Source organism: Propithecus coquereli, unplaced genomic scaffold (genome assembly GCF_000956105.1).
Source record: "Propithecus coquereli isolate 6110/MARCELLA unplaced genomic scaffold, Pcoq_1.0 Scaffold114, whole genome shotgun sequence".
Taxonomy (NCBI): domain Eukaryota; kingdom Metazoa; phylum Chordata; class Mammalia; order Primates; family Indriidae; genus Propithecus; species Propithecus coquereli.
This window is the reverse complement of record NW_012135414.1, coordinates 2,599,215-2,614,991: the sequence shown is the minus strand read 5'-3', so window position 1 is coordinate 2,614,991 and position 15,777 is coordinate 2,599,215. Positions and strand designations below refer to the sequence as shown.

The following is a 15,777-nucleotide window of genomic DNA, read 5'->3' as shown; positions in this document are numbered from 1 at the left end:
GCTATCTGGGATCAAATCTTAGTTCTACTATTTATAGCTGCATGACCTTGGACAAGTCATGTAACCTTGTGTCCTTCAGTCTCTTCACCTGTAAATGAAGGTGAAGAAAATTTCTACAGAATGGAGCTGTTGTGGGGATTAAATGAGATGATGTGTGTAAAGTTCTTAGCACAGTGCCTGGCACATAATAAGCACTAAATAAGTGGCATAGTGGTGTGATGGCTATAACCAGAGAAGTGGTAAGGTATGAGGTTGAGAGAGAGGTCATATTCTGGAGGACCTTTGTATCAAGCTACAGAGTTTAAACATTTTTGAAAGCAATTGAAGGGCTTTAAGCAGAGGAGTAACGTTTTGAGATTTTCCTTGTAGAAAGATCACTGACAGCTACAAGAAAGAGGGATTAGATTGAAGATGAAAGACCAGTTAGTTAGGAGATCCTTGAATGATAAGAGCCTGAGCCAGGATAGTAGCAGAAAAAGTAAAAGGAAGAGATGTATTTAAGTGACTTAGGGAGCTAGAATCAACAGGATGTAGATTCTGTCCTGGTTTCTGGTAACTTCTCAATAATGCAGGCTTATTCAGGACTGTGGAGACTTTGCAGTGACATATGACATCCACATAAAAGCCCTACCTCTGTTTTTCTGGGCAACCCCACTTTTGCCTCAGTGGGAGGTAATGTCCATTCCAGCCTTTCTGTGGTGACCCCTACTTGTCCTGTCTGGGCTCTGAATCTAGAGTGGCTTCTCTTTTCGTGAGATCCACCATGTATTCCCTTGCTTCTTCCCTTTTCTTATCCGGCTAGGCAAATAGCTTCCTAGATGCAGTTCTTCCCCCTAATGATGTTCAGGGGGTCAAGGAAAGTCTTGTCCTGCTGAAAGTTAGGCCAAAATGCATGCTAGTTCTGCTCAGTCACTCCTGCAGATGTTGAATGAGCTTCTCAGCTAAGCTGTGTATGTGTGTGGTGGTGGTGGAAAGTCAGAGGAGGAACACCACCAGAAGAGGAGGGCTTCCTGTGGTGGTCACATAGAACCAGGCCTACTTAGTGGGGCTGGAGGGGCTGCTTTCTTCAGCCAGGGTGTTACTCTACCCATAGCAACTGAGAGAAGGAGGAAGTGGGGTGGCCACCTTTATGTTTCCTGGACTGACCAAGCTTATCACAGCAGTGCCCTGGAGCTGGGGAGAGAATTTCTCAGGGATGGGCTCTCTGTATCCAAGGATCTCCCAGTGGTCACTCTCAGAGAACAGGGCCAGTCTTGTGGAAGACAAGCTCTGGAAAAGGAAAGGTCCCTGATTCTAGAGGAAGGGGAATGGGGAGGGGAAGAGAAAGAGGAAGATTGGAGACACTCTCCACATTCTACTCAGACTTTCTCTCTCTCTCACTGTCTCCTCTGGAACAAGAAGCAGGAGCTACCTCCAGAGGAACAAGGGCCCAGCATTCGGAACCTGGACTTCTGGCCCAAACTCATCACACTCATTGTGTCAATCATAGAGGAAGATAAGAATTCCTACACACCTGTTCTGAACCAGTGAGTATCACCCTACTTGGTCCTGTCTACTTGGTGGTTGGTCTGTCCATCTGTCTAACAACCTCTTTCTTTCCTATCTCTGTATGTTTGCAGTGCCACCTCTTCCTCCTGTCCGTCCATCTGTCCCTCTGTCCCTTGTATCTGTCTGGGTAACTGTTTCTGGAGACAAGTGTGGAAACAAAATGGGGGGCCCCGCCCAGACTGAGCCAGCCTCCCTGGAGTTAGAGGCTTCTGGGACTGTGGCTGCCGCCATAGGAGCCCCAGGGGATCCAGAGACCATGTGTGTATGTGTCTGTCCACTGTGAATAAAGTGGGCCTTCTTCTAACCCACACCCTTGCCCTTTCTTCTCCAGCTTATTTAGCTTGGGCCTGTCTTCCAGCTTCTCCTCTGGGCCTGAATTCCTTGCCTTCTGGGCATCCTCTCCCCTGGGCCTACCTTGCCTAAGGGGATCCCTTCTGCCCCTACTTGTCCTACCACTGGCCCCTGGGCCCCTTTTCTGCAGATTAAGCCTAGCCCTGTTCCGTGGGCTTCTCCTCTTTCCAATGTGACCTCCAAGAACTAGGCACTTTAGCCTTGGAATTACTCAAATCAAATGGCCTTATTCTCTAACTGGGGTTTATTCCATCATCCAGGTTTCCTCAGGAGTTGAATGTGGGAAAAGTCAGCGCAGAAGTGATGTGGCATCTGTTTGCCCAAGACATGAAATATGCATTGGAGGGTAAGGGTCTTCCCACTTCAGTGGGCTGCCAGGCTCCTAGCCTGAGCACCTTGTTTGCTGTCCCTTTCCTCTCCCAGACAACTACAAGTTCTGGGTGAGTGGAACAGTGAGAAACTAAAGGCATGGTACCAGGTGGCCCTCAGGAGGCCTTGGGTGGGCAAAGCTCCAGCCAAAGGAAATCATGAAAATAAAAGGCTGTGGGGATGTTGATTCCTCCTTCCATCTTTAGAGCAAGTGTCTGTTCCCCAGCCGAGAGATCAGCTCCTGCCATGGTGGGTGTTCCCAGGTGGCTTACTTTACAGTTTTAAAGCATCAGAGAACCTTAAATCCATAGATAAGATAATAGTTGTTTTCTCATACTGGGGACTCTCTAGCCTGGCTTTCCTTGAAAGCTGCTCTGGATTAGGTGACCAAGCCAGGAAGATAGTTCTTCCCTCATTCCTCCTGTAGTGCAGGGCTAGAGGCAAATTATCCATCCTGTTCATTCAGGTTATCCTTTCACTCATTTCCCACCTTGGTCCACAGAGATATCGCTCCTTACCTGTATCAGACCTTCCCATCTGTACCCATGTGTGCTCACTTGTCTGTTTTTCTATATTAGTCTATCTCCTCAGTCTGTGAAAGTGGATGTGGAAGGAGGAGTAGCTGTCTGGGGCAAGGACAAAGTAGAGTCTGGATCTATTATTTGGGTAGAGTGGCAAATGGGTCACCCTCAGACTCTTGAACTTGTGAGATTTAGAATCAGTGAATCTTGAATTTGAAAGAAACCTTGAAGATCTGTGATAAGTTTGAGCCAGCCACAGACTATACAGGTACATTCTGTGACACAGCCGCAAAGCAGTGGCTGCCTCCTGCAACACTGGGTCAACCCTGGGGCTATAACCCACACCTTAGCCTGTCAGGCCAGTGAGGAGATCACCTGTCCCCTTTCCCCAGGAAGTACTTAGCGAGCCTGATGGGGAATATGGTCCCACTTCTTGAAGAACTCCATCTCTAGGGGGTTTGGGGGAAAAGAAAAATATCTGTGAAAAGTGAATCAGCTGTACAAGAGGGGTAGTGTGAGGTAGAGCAGAGGTTGTCAGACAGAAGTACCTCAGGAGCTAAATTAAAAGGGGAAACCCAGGGGCTGGGCTCCAGGCCTTTTACCTGGTGCCAGCGAAGTCAGCTCTGCTTTTACCAATCTTATATGGGGTTCTAGGTGAGATTTCTTTTGAAAGGGGAGTTCTGCTAATGTTTAAAACAAACACAAAGGGGTTGAAAACTCCTCCTTTAGGAGAAATAACCAATGTTGACCTAGTTTCAAATCTCAATTTCACTACCTGCTTAGCAGTATGACCTTGGACCAAACTCCTTAATTTTTATGAGCTCACATTTTCTCATCTGTAAGATGAGCTGATGAAATGCCTGAGATGTATATAACATAGTTAGCATAATGCCTGGAACTTACTCAGCACTGAATAAATCTTAGTTATCAAGAATAAGAAACCATTTTAGGCTCATGAGCAGAGATGCAACATGAACAAAGTATTATTTTAATAAGATTTTACCTCAGTGGAAAATTGGGGCAGCTGGAATAGGGAGAGACTAGAAGCAGAGAAAGAACACAGATGGTGAAGGGCTGTTGTAATAATTTAGGGATGAGGGGAAGGGGCTGAGATTAGAGCAGAGAATTGGAGAGGGAAGAATGGGCTTTGATAAACTTTGGAAGGAAGTTGTTGCAGGACTTAGTGATTGTCAGAATATGGAGAGCCAGAGAAGGGAAGGCATTTGGGGGCCTGGATGATAGGAGGACAGCGTTGAATCTAACTGTGAAAGGGAAGTTGAAAATGCTGTTATTGAGGTATAATTTATATACAATAAAATAAAAACACTTTAAGAACACAATTTGAGTGTTGACAAATAAACACATCTGTGTAACAACTCTCCCAATTAAAATATGGAATGGAAAGTTACCATGTAACCCAGACTCTAAGGACCTGAGAAAGCTTCCTGGAGGAGGTGATGTACAAGCTGAAACCTGAAGGATGCTAGGACTTAGCTGGTGGGGAGGAAGAGTAGTAGTGACAAGAAAGGGAGACACAGAACATTTCATGCAGAGGGTATGGCATGTCCAAGACCTGGGGTCTAGAGAAAGCTGCCATACTTGAGGAACTGGAAGCAGCAGTTTGGTGTAACTAGCACTTCAGAGGATAGGGGAAGAGATAAGTGAGAAACAAGAATGGAGAGGTAGGACAGAGCCAGCTCATGAAGGAGGTTGTAAGCCATGTATAGGCTTTTGGACTCCATCCTGAGGCAATTGGGAGCCACTGATGTACGTTAAGCAAGGGATTGACATGATCAGATTTATTGTGTAGAAAGTTCATTTGCTCTGGCTACTGTGTAGAGAATGGATTGGAGGAGGAATGACCAGTCTGGAGGCTCTGGTAGTAATCTAGGTTAGAGATGGTGGTAATGAGACTTAGGTAGGTAATCGTGTAGCTAGAAGGAAATAGATTCCAGAGACATTTTGGAGGTGAAATCAGAGGTTGATGATTTAACTGGATGTGAGTAAAGAGGAAGAAGGAAGATTTCAAGATGCTGTTCAGCATTGAACAAGAGGATAAGATTAGTTGGTATACTTTGTTCCACTTTAACTGGCGATGTTAAGATGGTGAGAGATGGGGACTACAGTTAAAGCCAGGCACAGCAAGATCTTCCATCAAAACCTTATATAGATATTACCAGAACCAAAGAGAGATTTGGGGGAGATATCAGCAAATGAGATAGTTGAAATCATGAGGTTGAAAGAACTCTCCAAGGATGAAAGATGAATGTAGGGAGGAAAGTGCAAGTCAGGGGCAGGAGGACATGGATACATAATTGCCCTTTCTGACAGATCCCTCCCCCACACCCAACAACAACCTCAAGCAGGGAGCATGACTCCCTGGGGCTTATTAGAATAGTTAAAAGTGTGACCAGAGTTTCAGCATTCATTTTTTAGTTTTTATACCACAGAAGTTAATGTAGAAATTAGGGCTTGGGGCCAGGGTACAGATATGGATTGATAGAGAAAGTGAGAATTACATGTAAATATATTAATAGTAACTTGAAGGTTTCTAAAAGAAAGAATTAGGCAGTTCTGACATGATGAGGCTACCTTGCCCTGCCTCCCTTTCTGGTGGGTTACTGACCAGGAAGGAGGAAAGCCCTCCTGGTGGTACCTGTTTATGCTCCTAGGTTCTTATGCTGGTTCAAGGACAGCAGCGAGTGGGGGTGTAGGAGAGGGTCTCTGATTTTTTCACTCTCTTTGTTGCTCATTGGTATCTCTGCTCTGTCACAAGCAACCACTGTCATTCGTATACGAAAAGTCCGCTTTATGGGTGGTAAGAACTTTTGGTTGTTGTCCCTTTGCCTCTAGTCTTACACCTTTTCCCCCTTCTGTTCACTGCTTCATAGAAGAGACAGCAAATGCAATTTTAGGTTGAACGGTGCTGCCTGCAGAGCCAGGAGATAAAATTCCTGGGACTCGGAGCCTTTGAGGCTGAATCCTGGGCTTCCATTTCCTCTTTGAGTGTCCGCTGCACTGATTCACAGGGGCCAACTGCCCCAGACTGGATGTTCTGCCTTGACTTGAAGGAGCTTCACCCATGGCATAGAGTCCCCAGGACACTCCTCTTCCCTCCTCTGTTGCTTAGTGCTCTCCCCCATTTGCTTGCTTTTGCATAAAGGTTGTATGCCTGCACACAATTGGCTTTTATTATTCAGATTAATGCTTCAACTGTAAAGGAAGTGGATGAAGAGAACCTGTGGGTATGGCCAAGGCTCCAAACTCTCTAAGCAAGCTGTGAGTGATCTTTGTCCTAGATTTTCCAGAAGGCTCTGGAGATTCAGCTAGATGACTTTTCAAGTCCATAATAAGTGTTCCATTTTCTGCAGCATGATGATCCTTTCTCTGGCCATGTTTCCATGGTTTCCAAACTGACTATTCCTATTTGCATTCTTCCCTGAGAACTCCTTCTTTCAGTGTCTCAGCTGTGCTCTGGAGCCCTTCAGTTTGCCTCAGGATTCCGTTATACCATGGCTACTCGACTGCTCCTTCTGTCACCTTGGGCCCACTGTGGTTCTCCCTGTCTCTGTGTAGTTGTCATTAATCCCCTTATGCCATGTACACCTGCTCATCTCTGCATTTTAGCCTGTCTGAGGGATGGCCCAGCTACTAGGATTAGAAAAGCCTGGAAACCATTGTCCCTGTCTAGTCCTGGGTAGTCTCTCAGCATTAGCACCCACAGCTGTTTCTCCTCTTCTTCACCAGAGGCCAGTGACCTCACTTTGCACTTCTAAAAGCTAGGGCAAGAAGACTTACAGGCTTAATCTGGGAGTCTGGCTTAGTCTTTCTAGAGGAAGATTTGGGCCAGGCTCATGGAGAGTTGCTGAGCAGAACACTGTTGGGGAGAGGTGGCTGTAAGAAGGAGGCTGGGAATCACCCTTGTCTTAAGACATCAGATAGAGTTGCCTGTCCAGATCTTCTGCCTTGGGAAGGCTCAGGAACCATGGCCTCTACTGCCAGGACCTGACCCAGTCTCCCTCCTCACCACTAGAGCATGAGAAAGACCGGCTGTGTAAGAGTGCCGACTACATGAACCTGCACTTCAAGGTGAAGTGGCTCCACAATGAATACGTGCGGGATCTGCCTGCCCTCCAGGGGCAGGTGCCTGAGTACCCAGCGTGAGTCATCATGTGGGCACTACAGAGGGAAGGGAAGAGGGCCTTCTGGGTGGGTGGGGCTAGCATCCTCAATTCAGTTCAGCAAGCCAGTCTTGGGACTGCCTATTCTGGGCACTGCTGTAGAAAGAGAAGTGTCGAACTGTGTCGGGCCTTTCAAAAGATCCCAGTCTGATGGAGCTGTCAAGCACATGGCATATGCCAGTATTCCAATGCCTAGTTCTCTTGCTCTGGCTACAGGTGGTTTGAGCAGTTTGTGCTTCAATGGCTAGATGAGAATGAGGATGTGTCCCTGGAATTCCTGCGTGGGGCCCTGGAACGAGATAAGAAGGATGGGGTAAGTTGGGGGCTTGGGCTGCACAGGGGCCAGGCTAGGTCTCCTAGCAGTTAGCTTTTGGCAGAAGTTCCTGAGCATCAGCAAGGATGGCTGTCCTTGCCCTGTGCAGTTCATAGGAGAGCTGTTGAGGGCCACTGAGCCACCTCTGCTTCTGAACCCTAAAAGCCTGGGAAAAGGTAGCAGCTGCAGATGGTGACCCTATGTGTGGCCTTCCTTAGTTCCAGCAGACATCAGAGCACGCACTCTTTTCCTGCTCTGTGGTGGACGTCTTTACACAACTCAACCAGAGCTTTGAGATCATCCGGAAGCTGGAATGCCCAGACCCCAACATCCTTGCCCACTACATGAGGAGATTTACTAAGGTGACCATGACCCTCCCTCCTCCCTCTCCCTTACCACCACCACACTCATGCTAGTCATAGGCCTGAGCTCAAGCTGTCTCTACAGTGACCTTCAAGTAAAGCCTTGCATTAGCCATTCTCCTGTGTTTGTGTCTGGGGCAGACAGATAGGTCTGTCTCAGTGCTATTCTGTGGTTGAGAGGGAGCTTTGTCCCTTACTGTGAGATTTCCCCTTTACTTCCTTGTTCTGGGATGAGAAGTGCAACCTCAGGCAAGATCTCTGTAGGGAAAGCTAAGAGTTCCCTCTCCTTTTTTCCTCTTTTCTCAGACCATCGGAAAGGTACTGATGGAGTATGCAGACATCTTATCAAAGAACTTCCCAGCTTATTGCACAAAGGAGAAACTGGTAGGGTCAGGCCCTGGGACTCTTAGAGGAAGAGTGGAGGGCATTTGAATTCTTGCTTTTGAAGTTATCCTCAGAGTTGAGGGTCAGGGTGATGCTCCGACCTGATTCCCATCATGGCTTTCCTTGAGATCCATACCACCAAATAAGAACTTGACAGAGTTCCTGTGGGTCTCCATTTAATACATTATCCTCTGCTAAGCTGGACCTTTTCTTAGTCTTTTTTTAAAATAAAAATTAAGACATTATAAAGGATAATACCATGAATACCTGGGTACCCACCATCCAGCTTAAAAATGAAAACATTTGCTTCTAGTTTTCATTCTAGAATTGTGTGAAGTGACTCCAGATCTTAGTGCTTTAGGGAGAGACATATGTAATATGTGAAGTCCCTGTGGCTTTTGGAATAGTGTGAGCGAGGGAGGGACCCTAGGCTAATGGGTTCTATGCTAAAAGGAGCCAAGACTGAACAGCCCCATCTGTCCCCAAAGCCCTGCATCCTGATGAACAACATGCAGCAACTGAGGGTCCAGCTGGAGAAAATGTTTGAGGCCATGGGAGGCAAGGAGGTAGGTCTTAGGGTTTGGGGTAACTGTACTTTCCCTTTATACCTGAGCTCCCAGGCCGTAGCACTCCACCCTCTCGTTACTAGGTATTGGGCAGGACTTAGCTTGGGATCTGGCCTGGCTTAACCTGAGATAGGCATTGGGGTAAGGCTCTAGTAGGGAGGAGTTAGGGGCATGGGAGGGGAGAAGAGAGAGAGCAGCAGCCTAGCCAGGCTCACTTCCTATGGCTACAGCTGGACCCTGAAGCTGCAGACAGTCTGAAGGAGCTGCAGGTGAATCTGAATACAGTTCTGGACGAGCTCAGCGTGGTGTTTGGAAACAGGTCAGTGGCCCCAAAACACAGCCCTCAGAGCCAGGTATGGTCCCTGGCCAATCCCAGAGCCCCTGCCCCATACCCATCCCTCCAGCTGCAGGTGCTTGGATCTTCCCTCTACTCCTGCTGACTGTCTGTGCTGGAGCTGCACCATGAACAGACAGGAATGGGACCAAGTAGCTGGTGCTGTTCCAGGGACAGTGTGTGTTTGGGGAGGGGAGGGCTGTACTGTGTGCACATGTGTAGTTTCCAGGTGCGGATTGACGAGTGTGTTCGACAGATGGCTGACATCCTGGGCCAGGTCCGAGGCACGGGGAATGCGTCCCCCAACGCCCGGGCCTCAGTGGCTCAGGATGCAGATAGTGTGCTGCGGCCCCTCATGGACTTCCTGGATGGCAAGTGAGTACAGCACTCAGGATTGTCCTGTGGGCATGGGCAAAGCAGAGGCCATCAGACAGAGGAGCCTCTTGGGCAGGGGGGCTCTCACACTCTCGCCCTGGCCTCACCTATTGCCTGGGCTTGCAGCCTCACAATCTTTGCCACTGTATGTGAGAAGACAGTTCTAAAGCGTGTACTGAAGGAGCTCTGGCGGGTGGTAATGAACACAATGGAAAGGATGATTGTTCTGCCCCCTCTCACTGACCACACGGTAAGGACGCCTCCTTCCACTTCCTCCTCCTGTCTCCCTTATCCCTCACTCCTCACTTCCTCGTGGAGTTTGGGGTCCTCTGCTTTTTGACTGATCCCCTCTCTGCCCAGGGCACCCAGCTGATATTCACTGCTGCCAAGGAGCTGAGCCATCTTTCCAAACTCAAGGTACTCTGAGTGTCCTCCTGACAGGCATGGTGCTTCTGAGGCCAGGTAGAGGGAGTGTCTGGGAGGAAGGGAATGTAAGCTTTGGAGGTTGAAGAGGAAAAGAAGGAGAGGAATATGCAGTTGTTGGCTGTCAGGTAGTGGCACGACTTCCATGACTATCCTGAGCTATCCTGATGCTGCTGCTTTCTCTGGGGTTCCAGGACCACATGGTGCGAGAGGAAACACGGAATCTCACTCCAAAGCAGTGTGCTGTTCTTGACCTCGCCCTGGACACCATCAAGGTGAAGACCTCCCTCCTTTCCAGTCTTAACCACCATACCCACTTGGCCCCAGCATTCCACTCTGCCAGACTAGGTGTTCCTCGGGCTCTTACCCCTCCACATCCAGAAGAGAGGCACTGTGCACTGTCAAGGATACAGACAGAATCAGATATGGTTCCTAAGTTCAAGACACTTGTAATTCATTAATAAGGTGGTAATAAGCTGGGAACATATGAACTGTGATTCAAGGCACTTGGGAGAGGTATTTCATAGGTGTCACATTCTCTAAGGTTCACAGGAGTAAAAGAGCACTTTTGACTATTATCCCTGCCTGAAATGCTTCTATTCCATTTTTCTGCCTATCCAGATAGATCCATCCTTCAAACACCACCTCCAGGAATGTGGCCATCCCCTACCACTCCTGCCAAATTCCCAAATTCTCTTCACCTGAGAGCCCATGACTCTGTTTCTCTGGGTGTTCCTGAATGGCCTGTTTTTCGCACAGTCATCTCCTGGCTTCTCTGAGGGTAGTGTTGGGGAGCTGCCTCTCTGTAAGGGGATGAAGTAGTAGCAGGTGCTCTTTTATCTTCCAGCAATACTTCCATGCAGGAGGCAATGGGCTGAAGAAAACCTTCCTGGAGAAGAGCCCAGATCTGCAGTCCCTACGCTATGCCCTGTCTCTGTATACACAGACCACAGACACTCTTATCAAGACCTTTGTGCGCTCACAGACTGCCCAGGGTAAGGCCCTAAGGGCTCTGGGTCCCCACCTCCTCTCTCTGATACACATCTGCCCCTAGGGAGTCAGTATCTTTGTGCTCTTGGGGAAAGATCCAGTGACTTCTTCAGAGAGCCCTTCAAACTCAGCTCTTGGGATTTTTTGAGGAGACCTCAATACTTATCTCTACCTGATACCCATACCAGGCAGGAGAGTCACAGAGACATGGGAATTATGCCTGAGATTTCTTTTCCCAGACATTGCCTGGCCAGAACATGTTTATTGAGCTCAAGGGGTGTACCCTGTCAGGTAAGGGATGAAAAGAAGGAAAAATATTTGAGGAAGGCTTGAGAATGAGTGGGTGGAAGCTGTGAGAAACTCATGAAGGCTCATAGCTTTGGGAGCCTTGCTGGGAGTTGTCCTGGGAAAAGAGAGCGGAAGACTTTCCAGGCTCTCCAGTGTGGACAAGGAGATGAGGCAGAGGCAAAGCATGGGGGCAGCTGAAGGGAGGGTGTAGATCATGGTGCACAGCTGCCACTCTAGCCTCATGGGTGATGCTTATGCACAAGGAACCCAGGAAACTGGGTTTTTCCCAGTGACTTCCAGTCCTTACAGCCTCCTCCTGCCTCCAGCCAGCCTTGTCCAAAACAAAATACATCTGCATATATGTGGCTCAGACTGAAATTCTGACCTGACTCTGGAGCAGAGCCCTCCCAGGAGGCAGCTTCAGGCATGTTTGTTATCGCTTGTTCCAGAGAAACCTGAGCAGGCTGTCTGGGGAAGTGAACCTGGTGGAGAGGCAGTTGGAGGCTGATCTGGAGGGAAGAGGGGTCTAAGTAGTCAGACTGGAGGTGATGGGAGGTGAGAAAATGGGAGGGACCTGCAGTGCTTCTTCATTTCCCACATCCGCTCTCACTTCCAGTCCAGGTGAGAAGAAGAGAGCAAAAGAAGTAGCTGTGAGTCTTGCTCAGGGGGACAGGGAGATTTTTACAGAGCTGAGTAAATGTAAAGGCCTATACCATCAGGGCTGATGTGAGTTAATCCAGAAAGGCTTTTTAGAAGCATTAAACTATAAGGTAGGTAAGAGGTGAGGAGAGGCTGGCATGGGGGCATATGAGGTAAGAGCAGGGATGGAGACTGCAGCGAGAATCTGAGCATATGGGTATGTGTTTTCTACGCCTTTATCACTTAAGGCCCTAGGAAATCAGAGCCTACAACCTCTCTTGCCCCGCTGGTCTCAGATACCTTCTCTGTTTTCTACTGCTTTTGCCCATGATTTGCTCTCTGACCAACAAAGTCTAATTTGGAACCCTCAGGCACTGAGCCCAGCTTTTTGATTTCTTTCTTTACTCCGCCCCACTTCTGTGCTCCTTCAGAGTATATACAGAGCTGCTTTGAATGGTTGTTAACTCCTTAGACCTCTAACTGATTCTTCTTTCTCTGTCCTACTGCTGCCACTGCCTCTTGACTTGCCTGTCTTCATTCAGTGCATGATGGGAAAGGTATTAGGTTTACTGCTAATGAGGACATTCGGCCGGAAAAGGGTATGATATACGCCTTGTAGATATGGATCTAACATGGGCTAACACTGACTCCTGTGAGCTAGAACAGTGGTCCCCAACCTTTTTGGCACCAGGTACTAGTTTCATGGAAGACAATTTTCCCACAGACCAGGGCATGGGGGTATGTGGTGTGGTGGTGGGTGGAGCTCAGGCAGTGATATGCGACCCGTTTCCTAAAAGGCCACGGACCAGTACCAAGCTGCAGCCTGAGGGTGGGACCACAGAGCTAGGATGAGCAGCTTATGCTGGGAGTGGGGGAACCAGGTGTTAAAGTTCAGAAACTCTACCCCAAGTGTCAGTGATGTACTCAATAGCCCAGGAAGGGTTCTATTGTTGACCCCTGTCCTTTCCTCAGAGTTCCCCCACTCCTCCACCTCAGGACAAAGAAAGGTTTTATCTGGGGTGCACGGTACTGGTGTTTTCTCAAAATAGGGTGGGGCCTCTGCTGAGGGGAGAACTGCAGAGTTGTTCTGTGGAGGGGCCCAGGCTTGGGCAGGATGAAATCTTTCAGAGCAGGGCAGCATCCCAAGCAGTGACCTCCAGGAATCCTGGGGATAGGTGGGAGGTTGTTGCTTTTAGAGAGGACCCACATTCTTTCATTAAGAGACATGATAGGGTGGACGTGGTTCCAAGACACAGATACAAGATGACAGCACTGTCCTTCCCCAACATCTTTCAAAGAAAAATTCTTCAGTCTGGAAGATAGGAGAGGTTTGGGAATCCTGAGAGATTCCTAGTGCATTTTTGGAAGAAGTTGTATCTAAGATGCTGTCAGCTTAACTTGTGTTTTAAGAGACAGCCTCATCCTTGACCCTCCTTCTTTCCTTTCTCCCATTGCTTACTTCCCCATGGTTACTGTGGGTGATTGCTTCTTGCTTTTAGGTGTAGGGTGGTGGCCTCCTAACCCCTCAGTTTACCTGAAAAAATTGGTCCTAGAGTTCTCCAGTAGAGAATCATCTGTCCATCTATCTGTCCCCCAGGGTCTGGTGTGGATGATCCCGTGGGAGAAGTATCTATTCAGGTGGACTTGTTTACACACCCTGGTACTGGGGAGCACAAGGTCACAGTGAAAGGTGAGTGGTATGGACTCACAGGTCTGCCCACTTCTTGCCCAGTGGCCTCACTCATCAGTCAGAGGCAGAGGTTGTTCATCTCAGTCCTCCAGCTCAGCCCTCCTCCAAGGGGAATGTCACCTGGGGCTCAAGAACTGGAAATGCTTGGTGAGACCCCTCACAGATTTCCCTTATTTTGGCAGTGGTTGCTGCCAATGACCTCAAGTGGCAGACAGCAGGTATGTTCCGGCCTTTTGTGGAAGTGACCATGGTTGGCCCACACCAAAGTGATAAGAAGAGAAAGTTCACAACCAAGTCCAAAAGCAACAACTGGGCCCCCAAGTACAATGAGACATTCCACTTGTAAGTTATGAGGTGGGGAACCGATAGGACTCTGGGATGGGGGTGATCTAAGGTGTAAGACTTGAGGGGTTTGGGGAGAGGAGGGACAGGCTGGATGGCAGACTGAGGTTATATCAGCTGGAGACTCTCAGCTCCGGCCTCCTATCTTCTCTTCTGTCCTGTGCTCACAGCCTCCTGGGAAATGAAGAGGGCCCAGAGGCCTATGAGTTGCAGATATGCGTGAAGGATTACTGCTTTGCCCGGGAGGATCGCGTGCTCGGGCTGGCTGTGATGCCTCTGAGGGATGTGGCAGCTAAGGGTAGCTGTGCCTGCTGGTGCCCCTTGGGCCAGAAGATCCACATGGATGAGACAGGCATGACCATTCTCCGGATTCTGTCTCAGAGGAGCAATGACGAGGTGGCCCGAGAATTTGTGAAACTCAAATCAGAGTCTCGTTCCACAGAGGAGGGGAGCTGAACACCTTTGGCTCCTGTGCCAACCAGGCAGCACCACTTCCACAAATCAGGACCAGTGGGAGTTAGCTATGTAGCCAGCTTAGGGTCCTTATAGTCAAAAAGGTGACCCTTCAGTTAAAGATATTTAGGGACAAATTTGGGATGGTGAGAATATGGCTTTTATAGAAAGGGTCATGAATCTCTGACCAGCAGGTCTGTAGTGCCAGGGGCTAGGCTGTGGGGGTTACCACATGGAGAGATTTTCCATAAAGAGAGAAGGACAGACATTTCTGAGAATGTCAGCCATTCTTGGTAGACACCCCTCCACTCCACATCTCATCTCTACACCACGCTTTATGCAGTTAAACACATACACACCATCATTAGAAGAACAGGTAGAGGTCCTGGAGCTTGTTCCTGGCTGGCTAGGTAGTCAGTTGAGCCTATAGGTATTGCTGAGCCCTGTGGTCTGGACTGGAGTATGGGTCAGGGCAGGAGCACACAGAATAGAATTCAGACTGTCCCATGAGCGGAATCCACTGGTTTTATGTGGCTCCAATGAGAATAAGGCTTTGAAACTGAACAAGATACCTTCTAGAAATGAGCTGTGCTAATCCCTTTCCCCAGATTATATCATGAGTAGAAGCAGGTTTATGTGGTGCTTGAGAGCCCTGAGCAGAATATTTCTTTGGAACCCAGGCACCAGGGACCACCTACCCAGGAGTCCCCCTACCTCACTCCTGTAGGCAGGGGAGTGATGATTTCAGGACATGAGAGGCTGTACTTACGTGTATCTACCTGAGGGCTCATTGAAGGATCCAGGAGTATTTTCTTCTTGGGTAGGCCCTGAACAAAGCCAAAAATTGTAGAAACCAGTCTAGAATCCTCACCTATGGCCACGGCCTTCTGGCTGTTCTCCACCTTGCAGAAAGAATTTAGCTTTTGGCCTTTCTCCCTTTCATCTGGGTCAGCTGCTGTACCCCTCATAGATATTCAACCCTACAGAAGGAACTTGGACTCTGATACCTCTGTACAGGCTGGAGGGAGGAGGGGGCCTCAATACTCCCTGGGAGGTCAGAGACAGACTTTCAGGGGGGTCGGGTGGACTTACCTAGACCTTGCTCAGAGGTGTGAAATGGTCCTTGAATTTCCTCGGTAGCAGCCTCCTGGACATCCTGAGGATTTGGCATTGTCCACAGCTGTACTGACCATTATGTGAAACAAGAAACCAAGCATCTTTTCTGTTGTTAATTATTGTATGTGCCATTGTTAAAGGAAATTACATGCTAGTCTACAATAAATTATCTTATAGCAGCCTTTGGGGTTTGATAATTTTGCTCAAGTGTGGAAAGCCATAGAAATGACCATCCTATATAATGGTAGATTTTGGTCCAGTGCCTCTTTGCTGCTTCACACCCCCCTCCCCCCTTCTCCTCCCACCACATACCTGCTAGCCAAGGGGTAGAGCCTAAAATGATTCTGGATAAGCCCCAAGCAGTACAGCAACCATTGGGCCAGCATCTTGGCCTCGACCTGAGACTACCAATCTCATTACCAGGATCACAGGACCTAGGGTATCAGCTTCCTGCAAAAGGTCCAGAGGAGTAGGAGTTGATGTGTGCCGATGAAAACGAGTCCATGCTATCTCTTTCCTTTATCTAGAATTG

The 15,777-nt window shown here is 48.5% G+C and overlaps 1 protein-coding gene across 2 annotated transcripts in view; it reads left to right on the top strand.

Moving 5' to 3' along the window:
• The window catches only part of UNC13B (unc-13 homolog B (C. elegans)), a 218,677-nt gene extending 203,250 nt beyond the window's left edge, over window positions 1–15,427 (top strand). Inside the window, exons 25-40 of one of the 2 annotated variants that reach the window (XM_012656768.1) lie at window positions 1,399–1,526; window positions 2,160–2,245; window positions 6,823–6,949; window positions 7,187–7,283; window positions 7,502–7,645; window positions 7,952–8,029; window positions 8,518–8,595; window positions 8,826–8,914; window positions 9,152–9,304; window positions 9,431–9,554; window positions 9,665–9,721; window positions 9,922–10,002; window positions 10,575–10,722; window positions 13,242–13,334; window positions 13,517–13,676; window positions 13,847–15,427. In XM_012656768.1, coding sequence (XP_012512222.1) covers window positions 1,399–1,526; window positions 2,160–2,245; window positions 6,823–6,949; window positions 7,187–7,283; window positions 7,502–7,645; window positions 7,952–8,029; window positions 8,518–8,595; window positions 8,826–8,914; window positions 9,152–9,304; window positions 9,431–9,554; window positions 9,665–9,721; window positions 9,922–10,002; window positions 10,575–10,722; window positions 13,242–13,334; window positions 13,517–13,676; window positions 13,847–14,132 — 1,929 coding nt within the window. In that variant the 3' untranslated portion in view covers window positions 14,133–15,427. The remainder of the gene's footprint in view (window positions 1–1,398; window positions 1,527–2,159; window positions 2,246–6,822; window positions 6,950–7,186; window positions 7,284–7,501; window positions 7,646–7,951; window positions 8,030–8,517; window positions 8,596–8,825; window positions 8,915–9,151; window positions 9,305–9,430; window positions 9,555–9,664; window positions 9,722–9,921; window positions 10,003–10,574; window positions 10,723–13,241; window positions 13,335–13,516; window positions 13,677–13,846) is intronic. The other variant, XM_012656771.1, reaches the window with a different exon arrangement.
• Window positions 15,428–15,777: the final 350 nt, after the last annotated feature.